The sequence below is a fragment of the Rousettus aegyptiacus genome, unplaced genomic scaffold (assembly GCF_014176215.1).
Source record: "Rousettus aegyptiacus isolate mRouAeg1 unplaced genomic scaffold, mRouAeg1.p scaffold_m13_p_3, whole genome shotgun sequence".
In the NCBI taxonomy this organism is placed as follows: Eukaryota; Metazoa; Chordata; class Mammalia; order Chiroptera; family Pteropodidae; genus Rousettus; species Rousettus aegyptiacus.
Genome location: NW_023416306.1, coordinates 32053992 through 32071207, shown reverse-complemented (window position 1 = coordinate 32071207; position 17216 = coordinate 32053992). Strand labels below are relative to the sequence as shown.

The following is a 17216-nucleotide window of genomic DNA, read 5'->3' as shown; positions in this document are numbered from 1 at the left end:
ATGATTCTATGTTTTCTAAAATTGTTAAAATTTTGCCTTTTAGAATTAAGTCTTTCATTCTTATGAATTCATTTTTTGTTTATATGAATGGAATGAGGTAAGGAATACAAATTGATTTATATCCACATGGATATGAAAGTTAGAGTTTGTTTGGTTTTTAACATTATTCTTTTTAGGTTATCCTATTTACAATGGCCCATTGCGATTTATCAAAAAGCGCCTCCTTTCCTAATGATCCTCTTTTCCCAGTGCTGTCTAATATAACAGACTTTCATAAATACATAAGCCTAATTAAAGGCTCTCTTTTCTATATCAGTGGTCAGTTGGTCAATACCAAGACCAGAGTTACATTGTCTCAATGTCTATGGCTTTACAATAAATCCTATTATCTAGAAGGGGAAACTCCAGGCTATTTAATTCTTCTTCTTTAGGGATACCTTGACAATATTCTTGGGTCATAATTCTTCCATATACATTTTAGAATCAGCTTGTCAAACTCATGAAAAGGCAGGTAGGATTTTTATTACAATTATATTAAATATATAGATCAATGTAGGGAGAACTAACATTTTTGTGATAACAAGTCTTCTCTATGTAACTCCACTTAGATAGGACTTCTTTAATACATTTCGATAATATTTTATCATGTTCTCCATTCAGACTTTACACATCTTTTGCTAGGTTTATTCCTAAATACATTACAACTTTTGTTACTATTATAAATAATATTTCATTTTAGATTAGATTTTCTATTTGTTTCCATTGGGTAGAAATGCAACTAACTTTTGTATACTGATCTTATATATCTAATAAACTTACTAAATCCCATAGGTTACAATACTCTCTGTAGATTCCTTTGGATATTTCAGGTAGAAAATTATATTATCTGCCTGAAAATAGTTTTTACATTCCCCAGATTAAAAGACATGAGCTGTATGTGGATACCTCAAAATTAATAACATTTCACTTGTACAGCATTCTGAAATAGTCGGGCAATATACTCTGATTTATGAATAAGAACAAACTAACCCGCATGGTTAAGAGCATCCATAAAGCCACGGAACCAGCCTTCTTCTTGGAGCTCCAATAGGAACCTGAGAAAAAGTGAGGCAGCCTCCATTGCACCCCTGTTGTTTTTCTCAGCCTGAATATACTGCACTTCATCTATAAACAGAAGCAAAAGTGATTCATCAAACTGCAGAACCATTAATCATCGGAAGAAAAACTGGAAAAGAGTTGTCAAACCTTTTCAAACAGGGATGAAGACTGTAACAAATCACAGCAACAGAAAGAATTGCAAGAAGGCAGCAAATTCTCTTCCCAGGCAGATGACACCCATTTTTCACCAATCCCCCACCCTGCAATCTTCTCTGGAAACTTCTCCTAGTTTGGTATGTAAATGTGGGAGTGCACTCTAAGGCAGTCCTTAAGAAAAGGAGTTCTTTAAAGATGTATGAAAGAGTCCCCACAACGAGGAAGAAGTCATGGTAGCTCTGGATTAGGAGGAAGAGCAAAGGCTTCCTCAAATATTTTGATAGCCTCTTGTTCGAAAGTCAGAATTAACTGAAGGACTAAAGAAGTGTGAGGATAGGACCACTCCATGGCACCAGCAACATGTACAGTAGACTCAGCAAGCAGAGTTAGAAATAAACAGAGACACCTTGATGGTCATTTTTCCAGGCTTCTGCTAAGACAGTAGGCAATATGGCAGAAGAGAGAAAGCAAGAAGAGTTAAAAGAGAAACACAGTGAGGCCAGGCAGCAAAAAACTATCCACCAATCTGCTGGTGGTCATACTGACTTTGTACACTAACTCCATGTCTGAGGTGGTAACCAAATGTTGCTTTCATATGAACTGACATTTGGTAATCTACCATTTTTCCCCATTTTTAATGGCATGTAAATCCCAAGGGAGAAGCCAGTTTCTCTGGCTGGTTAACCACTGTATTCTCAGCGATTACCAGAGGCCCAAACATAAAACAAACACTCAGTAAGGTATGTTGGAAGAAAGGAAGGAATGCCTTCCTTCTCTGCCAAGGTCTCTGTCTTGGCAACAATAAAATTAACCCTTTTAAAGTGTAAAAATTCAATGGTTTTTCGAGTTGTGAAACCATCACCACTATCTAATTCTAGTACATTTTCATTACTGTAAAAAAAATCTTATAGCCATTAGCAGTCACTCCCAATTTACTCTCCCTTTAGCCTCAGACAACCACTAATCTATTTGGGTCTCTAAGGATTTGCTTATTTTGGACATTTCACATAAATGAAATCATACAATATGCAGGTTTTGTGACTGGGTTCTTTCTCTTAGCATACTGTTTGCAAGGTGCATCCATGTGATGCTATTCCCAGCTTTCCAAGGTAGAAGGTCTTGATATCTTTCTATGCTTTCTGTCTCTTTGCATGTCTCTAACCGAAGCACAGACACTGCATAGTATACACTAATTGTTTGAGGGTCTGTCTTCTCTTAAACTGTGACCATGGACATGTATTCATCTTTGTATCCTAAACATCAACAAAGTACCTGGCTCCAAAGTGCGTGTGTCCAGAAAATGTTACTGAAGGAATGCATAAATACTCACAATACTTAGCTTATCCATGAGGTTTCAAGGTAGACCTAGGTTTGGGCTACAGATTTTTTGTAATATCCCTTTGGAGTAAAAGGCTAACCCAGTGCCCCTCCAGGACATGGGTTAGCCTTTTACTCCAAAGGGATATTACAAAAAATCTGTAGCCCAAACCTAGGTCTACCTTGAAACCTCATGGATAAGCTAAGCAAAGCCCTGCAAAATCCCAGTGATCATGCAAGCTCTCCAGAAGAAACACAACTTCAATGCTCCTTTCCCAAGATGCAACCAGTGTATAATATCCAATACATGGAGGGAAGAATTAATTACAGTAAAAGAGATACAAAATATTGCTACTATAATTTAAATATACTGTGTACATCATAAACTACAAAGAAATGAACAGGAAAGTTATAACCAATTAAATGACAACAGTTGCCTTTGGGAGAGGCTCAAAATAAAACCTGTATGGTACATTTCACATTCAAAAAGAAGACAATATTATAGAGTTCTTCAGCTTTTTTTGTTTTTAACCTATCTCTTGGTATTTTTATTGTGGTTGCATTATAACTATAAATTAAAACATACATTAAAAACTATCCTATCTCTGCGTACCCACAGCACATTATGGTTTGCCATCGAAGCACTTATTACACTTTAATATCTATTGCTTATTTAGTTAACCTGCCTCCACATATGTACTCTGATCTCTGCCAGGACAGGGACCACTTCTATTGTGTTCACCACTGATTCCTCGGTTCCTAACAAGATGCTACCTGTTAGATAATGTGTGTAGTGATATGTGTAAATTATCTCCAATGCTGGCATAATGCCTAACACATATGAGTTGCTCATTTATTGAATCAATACATGAGCGTATGCAAGAATGGAATTCACACCAGTTTGTTTCACTCATTCCAAGAACTTCTAAGAGATGTCTTGCAGGGGCTTACATTCTTCAGGGACCAAAGTTACTTTGTGGTCCTTAGGATAGTGTTTTATTACTTCATCTTAAGCACAACTAGAAAGTGGCAGTCCACTTTTGTTGGTGGTACTTTTACTCATTCCACATCCTGTGGTTTGGTTTTGCAGAGCAATTAGCAGGCAAGTTACCTGCCTGCTTTAGTTGAATTTGCAAAAAATGTCTCACATCAGGCAAGATATTTAGGCAGTTGGAATCTGAAAGGGAATTGCCAGATCCCCTCTATCATCTGACTCCTTCCAAGCACCACCTTCCTTCTCCCCAAAGTCTCTGCTCATCTCCAGCACAAAGCACTACGAGACAAATGTACAAAACGGCCCATTATTCTTCATCATATGTCTCAAAAGCTAGATGGAAATACCTGAATCGAAGCCAACAGCCACCTGGTCCAAGTCTTGCTCCTCTCAAGCTCCGTTATTAGGAAGTGGCCAGCAGAGTAAGCATTAACTGCCTTGTAGCTCTGACATTATTTTGTAATCATTTGTATACATCTGTCCTCACTCATCTCCCACCCCCAAAACCCTGGGCTGTAAAGTATTTTAAGGAAGAGCCTGTATCTTCTGAACCTCTCTGATGTCAGCACAAAGCTGAACGCACACAGTAGACATTAAATATTAATAGAAACAAATAAAATGAACAGCGACTTGTTTCTCCTGTCTTTGAACCTAAATAGATGTGCGCCCTTAAGCAAGTCATTTCACTCGATGGGACTCAGTTTTCCCATCCGGGCTTCCAAGGGCTCCTCAAATTCTGACAATCTCTAGTCTAAAATGCTGTCGAGATTTTGCTGCAAACCCGACGTTCCCAGCAGGCTACCCGTACCAATTTAAAAGGAGAAAAGCAAAGGGGAAAACACCTGTTTCCCTCCCTCAAGGGGCGCGCGCCGCTGGGGACCACTCACCCTCCTTAAACCAGGGGGTCATGTAGCTCAAGATGTAGGTAGGGTCCAGAATCTTCGTGACATAGTCCCGGAAGGTGTGCAGATTCCGCCGCTCCTCGGCCGTCATGCTTGCAGCTCAGCTCCCCGCCTTAGCTGTGCTCCTCTCTCTTTAAAGCCCAGTGTGAGCCTGGAGAGGTTTCCCGAAAAATGGTTCCAGCACAGAGAGGCGGAGCTGCTAGGAAACCTTAACTACAGAGTTAGAATCGAAACTGCAACTGGCGGCGGGCTTGGGCGGCGGAGGCTGGGCTGCCGCAGGGGACAGCGCCCCCGCTCGGGTTCGATTGGTCTCTGGTCGCCTGCTTTTCCCACCTGTCAGCGCTCACTGATCCAGAGGGACCGAAGAATTGATGTTTCGATTTTCATTTTATCATATATATATATATATATATATATATATATATGTTTTGCTTTTATAGCGGTAAAGTTTAGGTTCAATGTGTACCAATTCTGAGTTTTGAAAAATGTGTACCATGGAACCGCTTTCCCCAGGTCGTGTGGATCGTAGGGTAAGTGTGTGTTTAACGATATAGGAAACTGCCACCTGTTCCAAAATAGCTATACCCACAAATGGCCTTTGGCATTCCCACCGGTAGTGTACGAGAACTCCAAATCCAGTAAACACACACGCAGGTCAGTTAGTTTGTTTGCTACTCTGGTTAGTGTGAAATGGTCTGTTACTGTGCATTTAATTTTAATCCCTCAAATAATGAATGATGTTGGGCACATTTATATGTACTTATTGGCCAGTCATGTCTTTTTGCGTGTGAAGCATCTGCTCTGATCTTTTGCCTGATTGAGTGGTTTTTCTATTATGGATTTACAAGTTACATATTTATTCTGGATTCAAGCCCATTGTCAAATACATGTATTCCAAATATCTTCTCCCAGTCTGTGACTTACATTTCATTTTCTTAAAGGTGTCTTTTGAGCAAGAAATTCATTTTGGTGAAATCTGATTTATCAGGTTTTTTTTCCTTTTGTTTACAGCTTTTTGCATCCTTTAATAAATCTTTGCCTACTCCAAGGTCATGAAGATGTTCTGTGTTTTGTTTTAGAGTCTCTGTTTTTAGCTTTTGCATTTAAGTCTATGATCATCTCTAATTTTGTCATGGTGTGAGGTAGGAGTTAAGGTTTCATTTTCTCCTATACTTCTAATTGTTCCAGCACAAATTGTTTTAACATTTGATGAAAACCTTTCCTTCTCCCATTGAATAGCCTTGGCATCTTTGTCCAAAAAAATCAATCGACTGTTATGTGTGCAGGTCTGTTTTTAAGTCATCTGTTCCATTTATCTATTTGTTGATACTGCTTTATTCTTATTTTGTAAAGACTGTATTTGCTATTTCAGGATCATTGCATTTTGCTATTACATAAGAATCAACTTGTCAGTTCTTACACACATGCACACTCACACAGATCCCTATTGGGATTTTGATCAGGACTACATTGAACCCATAGATGAACTTGGGGAGAATTGACATCTTAACAATATTGAGTTCTAATCCATGAATTCATTCATTCAGGTCTTCTTTAGTTTTTCATTTATTTCTCTTTAATTTCTCTCAGCAGAATCTTATAGTTTTAAGAGTAATAGGTCTTACATATATCTGTTAAATTTATTTTGACTATTTCATGTTCTTTGATGCTACTCTAAATGGAATTGTTTTTAAAGTTTCATTTTCAAATTTGTTGCTAGTATACAGAAATACAACTATTTTTTTGTTTTTGCCCTTGCTTTATAAAACGATGCTAAATTCACTTAATAGGTCCAGTGATTGTTCTGTAGATTTCTTAAATTTTGCTAGGTAAACAACCATGCCATTCGTGAATATGATTTTCATTTCTTCCTTTCCAAACTTTATGACTTTTATTTTGTTTCCTTATTGCACCACCTACGACCTCCAATTAAATGCTGAATAAGAGTTGGCACCCTTACATTATTACTAATCTCAGTGGGGAAACAATCCAAGTTTCACTTTAATTACAATATTGGCTGTAGGTTTTTCTTAGATACCTTTAATTAGATTGATCTTCTCTTTTATTCCTGGTTTACTCAGAGTCATCATGAATGGGTATTGAATTTTTTTAATGTTTTTTTCTGCATCTAGTGAGGTGATCATATGTTGTTAACATACTGAATTCTCATTGATTGATTTTGAGTATTAAACCAACCTAGAATTCCTGGGATAAATCCCATTTGGTCATGATGTAGCATCCTGTTTTTTAATATATATATTTCTGGATTTGATTTGCTAATATTTTTATATCTATGTTCATAAGAGAATTTGGTCGGTAAGTTTTTTTTCTTGTAATGTCAGGGTTATGCTGGCCCTTAAAACAAGAGTTTATGTAAGACTGGTATCATTTCTTCCTTAAATATTTAATAGAATCTACTAATGAAACCATTTGGAGTTTTCTTTGAAGATTCTTTGTAACAATTCGATTTCTGTACTAGATATAAGGCTATTCTGATTTTTTATTTTATCTCAAGTCAGTTTTGATAAGTTGTGCTTTTCAAGGAATTTACCAATTTTAATTATCTTTTCAAAAAACTAACTTTAGCCTTAGTTTGTAAAAATTGTTATTCTATTTTCTATTTAAGCGATTTCTGGTCTAATCATTAGTCTTTTCTCCTACTTACTTTGAGTTTATTTGCTCTTCTTTTACTAGTTTAAGGTAGACATTTAGATCACTGATTTTATACATTTTCTTTTCCAATATAAGCATTTAAGGCTATAAATTTCTCAGCTGAGTTCTAACATTCTATCAGTTTTGATATATTATTTTCAGTGTCTTTCCATTTTAGTTTCTAATATCCCTGTGATTTCTTCTTTGACCTGTGAGTTATTTAGAAGTGTGCTATTTATTTTTCAAATATTGGGAATTTCTTAAACATTTTAGGGTTATTGACTTCCATTATTGACCCAGCATATGGACTATCTTGATGTATGTTCCAGATATACTTAAGAATGTGTATTCTGCAGTTTCGAGTGTAATGTTCTATAAATGTCCATTAGTCAGGTTGCGTTATAGTGTGATTCAAGTCTCCTATATCCTTACTAATTTTCTGTGTACTTGTTCTGTCACGTACTGAGAGGGGGTGTTAAAATCTCCAACTATGATTATCAATTTGTCCACTTGTCCCTTTTGTTCTATCAGTTTTGCATTATAAATTTTATTGCTCTGTGATTAGATGCATACACATTTAAGGTTATAGTTTCCTGATGAATTATGTCTTTATCATTATAAAATGTCTCTTTTGTCTTTGTTAATATTTGTTATATCAAAATCTACTTCATGTGGTATTCTTATATACATAACAGCTTTCTTATGCTTACTGTGCATGGTATTTCTTTTTCCACCCTATTGCTTTCAACCTCTCTGTTAATATTTAAAGCATATCTCTAGTATACAGATTATAGTTGGGTCTTCCTCTTTTTTAAATCCAGTATAACAATCTCTGCCTTTCAGTTGGAGTGATAAATCCATTTATATTTAATTATTGACATGGGTTTAAAACTGCAATCTTGCTGTTTGTTGCATCCAATTTTGTTCCTCTGCTCTTCTATTCTTTCAATTTTGGATAATCAAACACATTTTTACTTTTATCTCTTTTAGCTATAGTTCTCTGTATAGTCATACGCCACTTAATGATGGGGACAAACTCTGAGAAATGCCTCCTTAGGCAATTCCGTCATTGTGTGAACATCACAGAGTACATTTACATGATTTTAAATGGTATAGCCTACTACATACCGTGGCTATATGGTATAGTCTATTGCTCCTAGGCTATAAGCCTGTATGGCATGTTATTGTACAAAACAACGTGAAAGTAAGTCAAGCCCAAGAGAAAAAGATGCAATCAAGAAACACAGTAAACATGAGTTGTATGAGTTCGCTACTGGTATAACAGAGCGTACTGTTTTACAGCAAACTTTTTTCTTTTTTTCATAAGTAGAAAGAGTACACCATAAAATAACAATAAAAAATATAATGTAGTAAATACATATACCAGTAACACAGTTATATATTTTCAAGTATTATGTACTGTACATGATTATATATGACATACTTTTATATGACTGGCAGTGTACTAGGTCTGTTTATGCCAGTATCACCACAAACAACTGACTAATGCATTGTGCTATAATGTTACAACTGCTATGACATCCCTAAGCGATATGAGTTTTTCAGCTCCATTACCATTTTATGGGACCTGTCTTATATGCAGTCCATCATGAACTGAAACGTCTTTATGCAGCACATGACTGTAGTCTTTTAGCTTTATGCCTCTCTCCCTTGTCCTTATGTCAGTCTACTTAGACTATTATACCACAACAGGTAAAATATAAAATCCTTACAACTACATCATTCCATCTACCCCAGCCCATCCTTTGTGCTATTGTCATAATTTTTACTTCCTTATGTGTTATAAACCACATAATACAATGTTATAAGCTTGTTGTAGTCAGTTGTTGTCTTTTGTATAAAATAACAAAATTATAGCCTTTTCTATTTTCCCATCTATTTAGTATTTCTGGTAATATTCATTCCTATCTGTAAATACTGGTTTCTATATGATGTCATTTCCCATCTGGCTTCTCCAATATACTAAGGCTTCCAGTGAATTTTTCACTTCAAATATTATTTTTAAAAATTCTGAGATTTCCATTGGTTCCTTTTTTTCAACTTTCCGTTTATCAGCTGAGAACCTCTGTTTATTCATTGTAACTATCTTTTAAGTTCATGTACATATTTCTAATAGGGTCCTTAAAGTCTTTGTCTGCTAATTCTATCATGTGGATTATCTCACAGTATGTGTTTTTAACTGCTTTTCTTTACTATAGGTACTTTCACCTGTATAGTAATTTTTTATTTTATAATAGACATTATAGATATACTTTAGGATCTCTGAATTAAATTATTTTACTCTAGGGAATGTTGTTTTTTGCTCTAGCATGCTAACTTAACAGCTACTTGTTCTGAATTTATAGAGGCTTTGTTTTACATAGTGGAGAGTCTGTTTAAGCTGTGCCATCAGTGCAAAGTGAATCCCTGAGTCCTGGGTCATAGTCTTTTCCAAGGTGTTACCCTTTAGGGGTTTCCATGAAAAGCCTTATATGTTTCCCTGCCCTTCTAAGTTGGTGGGACTCAGACTCCAAATTCTGTATTCGCTGTAGTGGCAGCTGAAATGTCATTGAGCTCTTTTAGCCCTCTGGCTATTGCTTCCCTGGGCTCCTTGGAGTCTCTCCTGCATGTTTGCATTTCAAGGTTAGCTAGGATTTGAGTGAAAGTTATATACAAATTTTAGGGCTTTCCCTTTGTGTTTCCTTTCTTTCTGAAATTTCTCCCTCGATATCATTACTCTGGCAGGCCCAGGGTTTACCTTCTAATTCGATGACTGCGGCTTGTATTCTAACTTCCATGTGGACTGGGGAAAAGCCAAATAAATGCAGTTTTCATTGATTTATTGCATGAAATGAAATTTCATGCACCTATTGCATGAAATAAATGCAGTACAGTTCCTATCTCCCGATGGTATAAGTCCCTCCAGTTTTGCCTTTTAATTTTTCTCCAGTGCCTTCAAGTTCTTGTTCTTCACATCTTGTCCATTTTTATCTATCATACAAGCTATTCTTCCACTACTTGGTTTTGGATTTTTAACTGAGAAAAAGAAATCAGATCCGAAATTTCTTTAAAGGGATAAACACATGCCTCCTTTTATGCTAACAGTGGGACATAACATAGTCTTGAATAACAATGCACTTATTAAACATCCAGCAGTTATAGTGTTGACTGAATCTGAAAGAAATGAAATCCCAGAAATGGAATCATTTGGCAAATTTGTAGGTAAAAATTTTACCACGGCCAGAGAAGAAGGGGAGTGTCACAGAATAACAAGAAGAAAAAACTCACTCTTAGACCCTTTCTTTATTTGGACATTAATTTACTCAACACATTTACGGAGTATCTGCTATATGTTGGGTATTGTGAAAAGTATTGGGTGTATGGAGATAAGTGAAAAAGAGTCTCCCTCATAAACTTAGAGTCTCTTGAGGAAGAAGACAGACAATAAAGATGTAAAAACACAAACAATTAAGTGATTACCAAATATGAAGTGATACAAAGAAAGTAAATGGAGTTGTAAGAGAAAATAATGGAGACTGAAAAGAACTTTTAATATTGTGGTAAGGGAATATCTTTCTGAGTAGGTAACATTTCAGCTGAATCCTTAAGAATGAGAAAGAATCAACTATTCAAAAAAAGCAGGGAAAAGGAGATTCCATGCAGGGGGACAGAATACACATACAGGTAAAAAAGAAAAGGTGAAAGACATTTGTAGATGGAACTTCATGAACATGGGGTAAATGGTATGTAGTGTAGCTGAATAGGTAAACAAGGCCTTATAAGGCAAGGAATGGAATGCAATGGGAAGGAACACACTGTAGGGTTTTAAGCAAGAAGTAACATAATGTGGTCAAATTTGTAAAAAGATCTCTCTGCTTCTTATGCGGAACAAGTAGATCAGTTGATAGGTGACTCACATAAGAGATGATGCGGCATAGATATGGACGGTGGCAGTGGAGTGTATAAGAAAGGAATTGCTTGAGATATATTTTAGAGATAGGACTGAGTGAAATACAGTGGAAAGGAAAAGAAAAAAATACGGCTACATTCCAGGTATCTGGTTTGAGCAACTGCAAACATGAAATTGAGAAGACAGGTTTAGAGCTTATCACATTCTAGTGTGGGAGACAGACAAAGAAGTAAGATATTAGGTAATAGTAAGTGGAGTGCAGAGAAATAAAGCATGATAAGGGCATAAGGAATAATGGGGGCTGCTTCTATTAGATGAGTTGATCAGGGAAGACCTAAATGAAGTGAAAGCCATTTGGGTGAAGAGCATTCTACCCAAAAGGAATAGAAAGTGCCAAGTCCCAAAGGCAGGAGTGAACTGAGTCTGCAAAAGAACAAGAGGTGAGCATGGGTGCTAGAGTGGAGTGGGCTGGAGAAAGAGAAAAGGAGACACTGGCCACAGCAGTTCACGTTTAAGACCCGACAGACCAGGGTAAGGATGTGGTTTTGACCCTAAATATGACAGGGAACCACTGTAGGATTTTGAGAGGAGAAATAACATGATCTTGTTTTTAAAAGATTACTGAGGATGCTTAGAGGACAACAAACTGCAGGGGTACAGGGTGGAAGCAGAGTGACCTGGTAAGAAGCTATAGCACCAAGTGAGAAATGATGCCTCATGGATTAGGCTCAAAGCAGGGGAAGTGGTAAATTACAGTATATGTAATCCTAAAATCCCATACAATTTGCTGATGAATTGGATGTCAATATGTAAGAGGGAAGTCAAGGAGAACTACAACTTGTCTAACCTGAGCAGCTACATAAATGGTGGTGCCATCTATTAACATGTGACACTGGAAGAGGGGCAGGCTTGGAGAAGGAAATCAAGAACATGCTCACTTGCTTACTGATGAAAATGATCCACAGGCAGTACTCTTGAACATTAATGTGCATACGATTACCCACGGATCTCGTTAAAGTGGATTCTAATCCAGTAAATGAGACTCTGCATTCTTAACAAGCTCCCAGGTGACACTGGTGTTGCTGGTCCACAAACCTCACTCTGAGTAGCAAAGTCACTAAAAAACAAGAGATAAAGAAAAAAGGATGACTGAAAGATTATTTTTTATTGTTATTAAAGTGAGGGTAAGTGAAATCCAAAGCACATAGGAAGGGATAAGCCTAGAACAGTGGTTCTCAAACTGTGGTTTGCAGGACAGTAGTATCAGATCCACCCAGAAACTTGTTAGAAAAGCACATTCTTGGCATTCTAGACCTTCTGAAACAGAAACTGTGGGGGCGGGGCTCAGGAATCTTTATTTTAACAAACCCTCCAGATGATTCTGATGCATGTGAAAGTTTAAGAACCGAAGGCATAGAGGAAGAGGGGTACATCTACTGAGTGAAGAGATGTTAGACATTGTGGTATGTTGATTGCAAAAATTACGACGGTTCTTCACTTTTCACATTATTTACCTTTTACAGTGGAACTTTGCACCTCTTCCCATCAACAGTGGAGTGTCTTTCCCTCCCTTTGAATCTGCCTGGCCTTATGATTTGGCTATAGGCAACGGAATATGGAAATGACAATTTATCAGTTCTGAGCGCAGGCATCAAGGAGTCTACTCCTTCTCAGACTCCTTTGACTACCATGTAAACAAAGACCAGGCTAACATGTTGAAAGATGAGCAACCACATAGAGAGAGCCCAGTAAATCCAGCTGAGGCCATCCTAGGTCAGCAGACTCACCCAAGTAGACTGAAGACACACGAGAAAGGCGGTCAAGACCAACTGAGCAGGCAGTGTCTCTAATAATGTGCTAGAAGTATCGTTTTTGGTAAGCAGGCAGGGTTTGTATTTGTCTGACCTTAGTGCTGACCAGAACTGCCTAGCCAACATAAAAAGTGTGTGGTAGGAAGAAGTGGGAAGTTTGAGGAGGAAAAGGTACGTGAAATAGCCACTATACCAATGAGCAAGAATACTAAGGAAACTTGTCCACTAATATGTTCCTGATAAAGTTGAGGCTGGTGATCTTGTTTTTATGGTGACACCAATCTACAGTTGATTTCTTTCAAAAATACTTAGCAGCATGCGTGTAGGCACAATTGAAGAGTTAGGTTCATCCAGACTGAGGCCTTGCTAGGTAATCGGATAGCAAACTCTTGCTTGCAGGATGAATGTGGCACATGGCTTGTTTTGGCCACTAGCTAAAAATTGTTTTAACATTTTTAAAATGTTGTAGAAAAAAAAAAAACACTATATGACAGACTGCATATGGCCTATAAATCCTAAAATATTTACTATCTGGCTCTTTATAAGAAAAGGCTGCTGACCCCTAAACTAGGTGAACAAGGAAGAAAGAAGGGAAAGAGAGTTAGAGGGTATTGCAAAGGAGTGATTTAAACATAATCCAGAAAATCATAGCTGGGCATGAATTAAAGTATGGAGGAGGGTGGTTGATAGAGGGTCAAAAGATCATACTTCTTAGTCCTGTATTATGTCTAAAAAAATTAATTTTAATTAATTCCTGTTTTAACTAGTCACATTTCCAGTGCTCAATATCCACATGTGGCTAGTAGCTACTATAATGGACAGTGCAGCTCTAAGCAGCTCAGTTTCAAACCGAATTCATTTTCCTCCTCCAACCATCCTATTCCTGTATTCCAACCTTGAATATTATCACCATGCAACAGCTCTCTCATGGGGAGAAAAAGAAGTCTGGTCATACCGGATTTCTCCCTGTGCCTCACAGCCCATCCTCATCTAAATGGTGCCCCAATCTTGAGCTAGCCTACCTCAGGAATCTATGAAATCCAGTCTCTTCTGGATCTCTATTGTCACTGTTCTTTCTACAGGCCCTTCTGATTTCCGGTTTGAGCAATGAGTTTCTTAGTCTTTTTTACTGAGGCTCTTCCCAGTCCAAATTTTCTTCTACATTAGTGCTAATTGTTTCTTAAGAACCGATCTGACACATTCCAGCCTTCTTTAAAATGTCTATTGGTTCCATACTTTCATGCATATACCTCTATCATTTAGCATAGTCTTAGATCATGTGCACTGTGTTTGGTGAATACATGAATTTTAGTTAGAAAAGCAAAGATCTTCTTTGCTTAGGAGAAAACTGATTACTTATTAAAATGCAGATGGTCATGCAGGGAAGCAGAAACCAACCTACTAGCAAATATCAGATGCCCCTTCATGTTTATAGAAACATATATCATCTAATGTTCTGACAAACATCGTGGTTGCACCTTCTAATGGAATGAATTTAAACTTAATTTCAGACCTTGGTCTAACTTGAATGGCATTTTCCTTGCCTCTTTTTTCAGGCACAGAACCACTGGTTTACCTCTCCCAGTATTCTTTAGGTAAAGTAAGATAGATTACTGACTTTCATGACACTAACAGCCAATTTCACTGTACTTAATGAGGAAATAATTGATTATTTAGCAAGTTTTATTTATCTTCTCTGTGCATATGCTAGCTGCTATAGCAGAACATAAGTAATAAAGGACAAGATATAATATCTGTGACACAACTAACATTTTCTTCTTCTCCTCTATCTCCTGCCATCACCCACAGTGTCTTCCATGTAAAGCAGGGGTCTCCAACCCCCAGGGCAACGGACTGGTACTGGTCTACGGTCTGTTTGGAACCAGGCCGCATAGCAGATGCGCAGCAGGTGAGCGAAGCTTTGTATTTGCAGCCACTCCCCAGTATGAACATCACCGCCTCAGCTCCACCTCAGATCATCAGGCATTAGATTTTCAGAGGAGCACCGGTCCCTGGTGCCAAAAAGGTTGGGAACCACAGATGCAGATACTTACATTCAGCCTTATGGATTATCCTCAATTTCAATAATCTCCTACACCCTCACCTGTTTGTTATTTTCAATCATACCTACAACTGGGTGCTCTCTAAAATAATTTTCCAGTCTTCTCACTCCTGCCCCCACTGTATCTACTTGAACTGCATTGGAAAACTAATCTCAGGGTATCTTGTTCTCTACAATAGTCACCTCATAGCTTACTTCCTTTCCTACATAAGATACCAGAATGCACCAATTTGACTATACTGACCAGTATTTCCCTCATTTCCTTGCTCTTTTGTTTTACTACTCACATTTAGTAGAACTTCAACCGTGGGTTAAGCCATCCATTTATTCATTCATGGTATAAATTCTGAATGCATACTACATCTAACGTTGGTTTCTGCTTCTATTTCCAGGGCTAATACCACCAGAACAAATCCATCAATCTTGGTGTCCCATAAATTTAAATATCCCTTATCTCAGGGGAAGGCTCACCACTCATCACTAATTCTTAGCTAACCTCTCCATGCCCCTCAAGGGACACTTTTTCCACTCTTGTGCTCAAACCCAATCCTACTCATGCTTCATCTTTCTCAGATTGCTTCTAGTTCAGAGAGGCTTAAGAGCATGAACTACATCTTAATGCATCTCCCCACGACGACTTTGTGCATATTACCTCCTTTTGCCATTTTAGAATAAGTCTTGCCTGTTTCTCCATTACTGATTCATTTACCTGGGGCTCTAGGTCCCCTCTCCCACTCAAAGAACTTTGCCGTATAGTTCTCTCTTTTTATTTTCAACTTTTCCTGTTCCATGGGCTCCTTCCCCAAAAGCTTAACTCTCCTTCTCATCCTAAATTTAAAAAAACAAGAAACACCCTCTCCTATGATTTTATTCCCTCACAAGCTTAACTATAGTATGTATTTAACTGTGTATCTCAGACTAAGATCCTCATCTTCACAGGCCCCACCTTATAAATGGAACCAGAACACTTGTCTATGGAGTGATTTTGACTCTTACAGAAAAAGTGCCTTTAATAGTCACTACATTTGCCTTTGTGATTTTTTCACTTTTGAATATAAATAACTGATAACTCACTGATTGACACTTTCACATACAGGCAAATTTGCAGGACTACAGAAGCACTTTTGACTGTTTTTGAAATTCCTAAACTTACAAAAAAATTACTAGTACATTCTTGCATTTTTACCCTCATTCACCAATTTCCAACATTTTGCCATTTATCGTTCTCTCCATCTATATTTTTCCTGAACCATTTAAGAGGTTTACATACACAATGATTATAATTTAGCTTCCCTTGTAGATTTTCCTAAAGATGCCAATCACTGGACATGTCTATACAAAATCTGATTGCAGTGACATCTACATCACCATGGTAATTTAATGTTAACATTTCAATTGTAAATAGGTCTGAGCTTTATGTTGTTCTGAATGGATCTATGCTCTGAATCCTGATGAAATCTGGTTTGTGAAGAGAAACCCCTCTCCACTTCCCATTCCCTCCTGCATTGGTGAGGACAATGGGGCTGGTGACAACCCAAATCAGGGTTGTGCGTGGTTTCCAGCACATAACCTAAAGGACCTTCTGAAAAGCTAAGTCCAGGATTGCACTACAGGCTGGCTGTGTCCACAACCTACACTAGCAGAAGGCTGCAATTAGTCCCCATGATAGAAGAACTCCCAGTTAAGTGTGGGTCATCAGCTTACCTTGCATACATCTTTGTCCCTTTGTACACACCGTCCATCATTACAGATTAGATGGGTTAGGGAAGCCCTTAGATTGGCTCCCCTAAGAGCTGAAGTTGAACTTGACTACTCAGACTAGGAAGCAAAAGTAACGAATTCTTCTGTTGCTATTCTGAGGAACAATGAAATGCTTGGTTGCATTTCCTTTACACAAAGAAAACAAAGTCACAAAAATAATGAACCTGAGATAAAATGTCTCATGAACGCTGAACTCAGATGAACAAGTTAAAAGAACATAGTATTAGGCTACAAGCTTATAGTAAGAGTTCCCTGAAAGCAGAAAGCAGGTCTTAGCTCATTTTAAAAAATCTCTAGCACCTACTCATCCAAGTGATCTAAACTTCTCCTATATGATATATAGAGAAGGGATATAGCAATACACATACAGTGGCTAAAGAACCTTCAGGCAAGAGGTAAAACATTTAGTAATCAGTAACAATTTGTGATACATGCTCTGAAGGAGTCCAGGGTTAAGACGAGTAATTGAGGGAATACACTGGGGAGACGGAACACACTTTAACAGAAACCTACTTTAGCCAGGATGGAATTCAGTTTCCAGCAGAAGAAAATG

General features: G+C 37.5%; 1 protein-coding gene across 2 annotated transcripts in view; it reads right to left on the bottom strand.

Annotated features, from left to right (window-relative positions):
* The window catches only part of DDX58 (DExD/H-box helicase 58), a 28775-nt gene extending 24103 nt beyond the window's left edge, over positions 1-4672 (bottom strand). For both annotated transcript variants that reach the window (XM_036217579.1, XM_016130339.2), the window contains exons 1-2: positions 4453-4672; positions 1030-1164 (exon numbers count right to left, since the gene is read on the bottom strand). In XM_036217579.1, the coding sequence (XP_036073472.1) occupies positions 1030-1164; positions 4453-4558 (241 nt within the window). In that variant the 5' untranslated portion in view covers positions 4559-4672. The remainder of the gene's footprint in view (positions 1-1029; positions 1165-4452) is intronic.
* Between the last annotated feature and the right edge of the window lie 12544 nt (positions 4673-17216).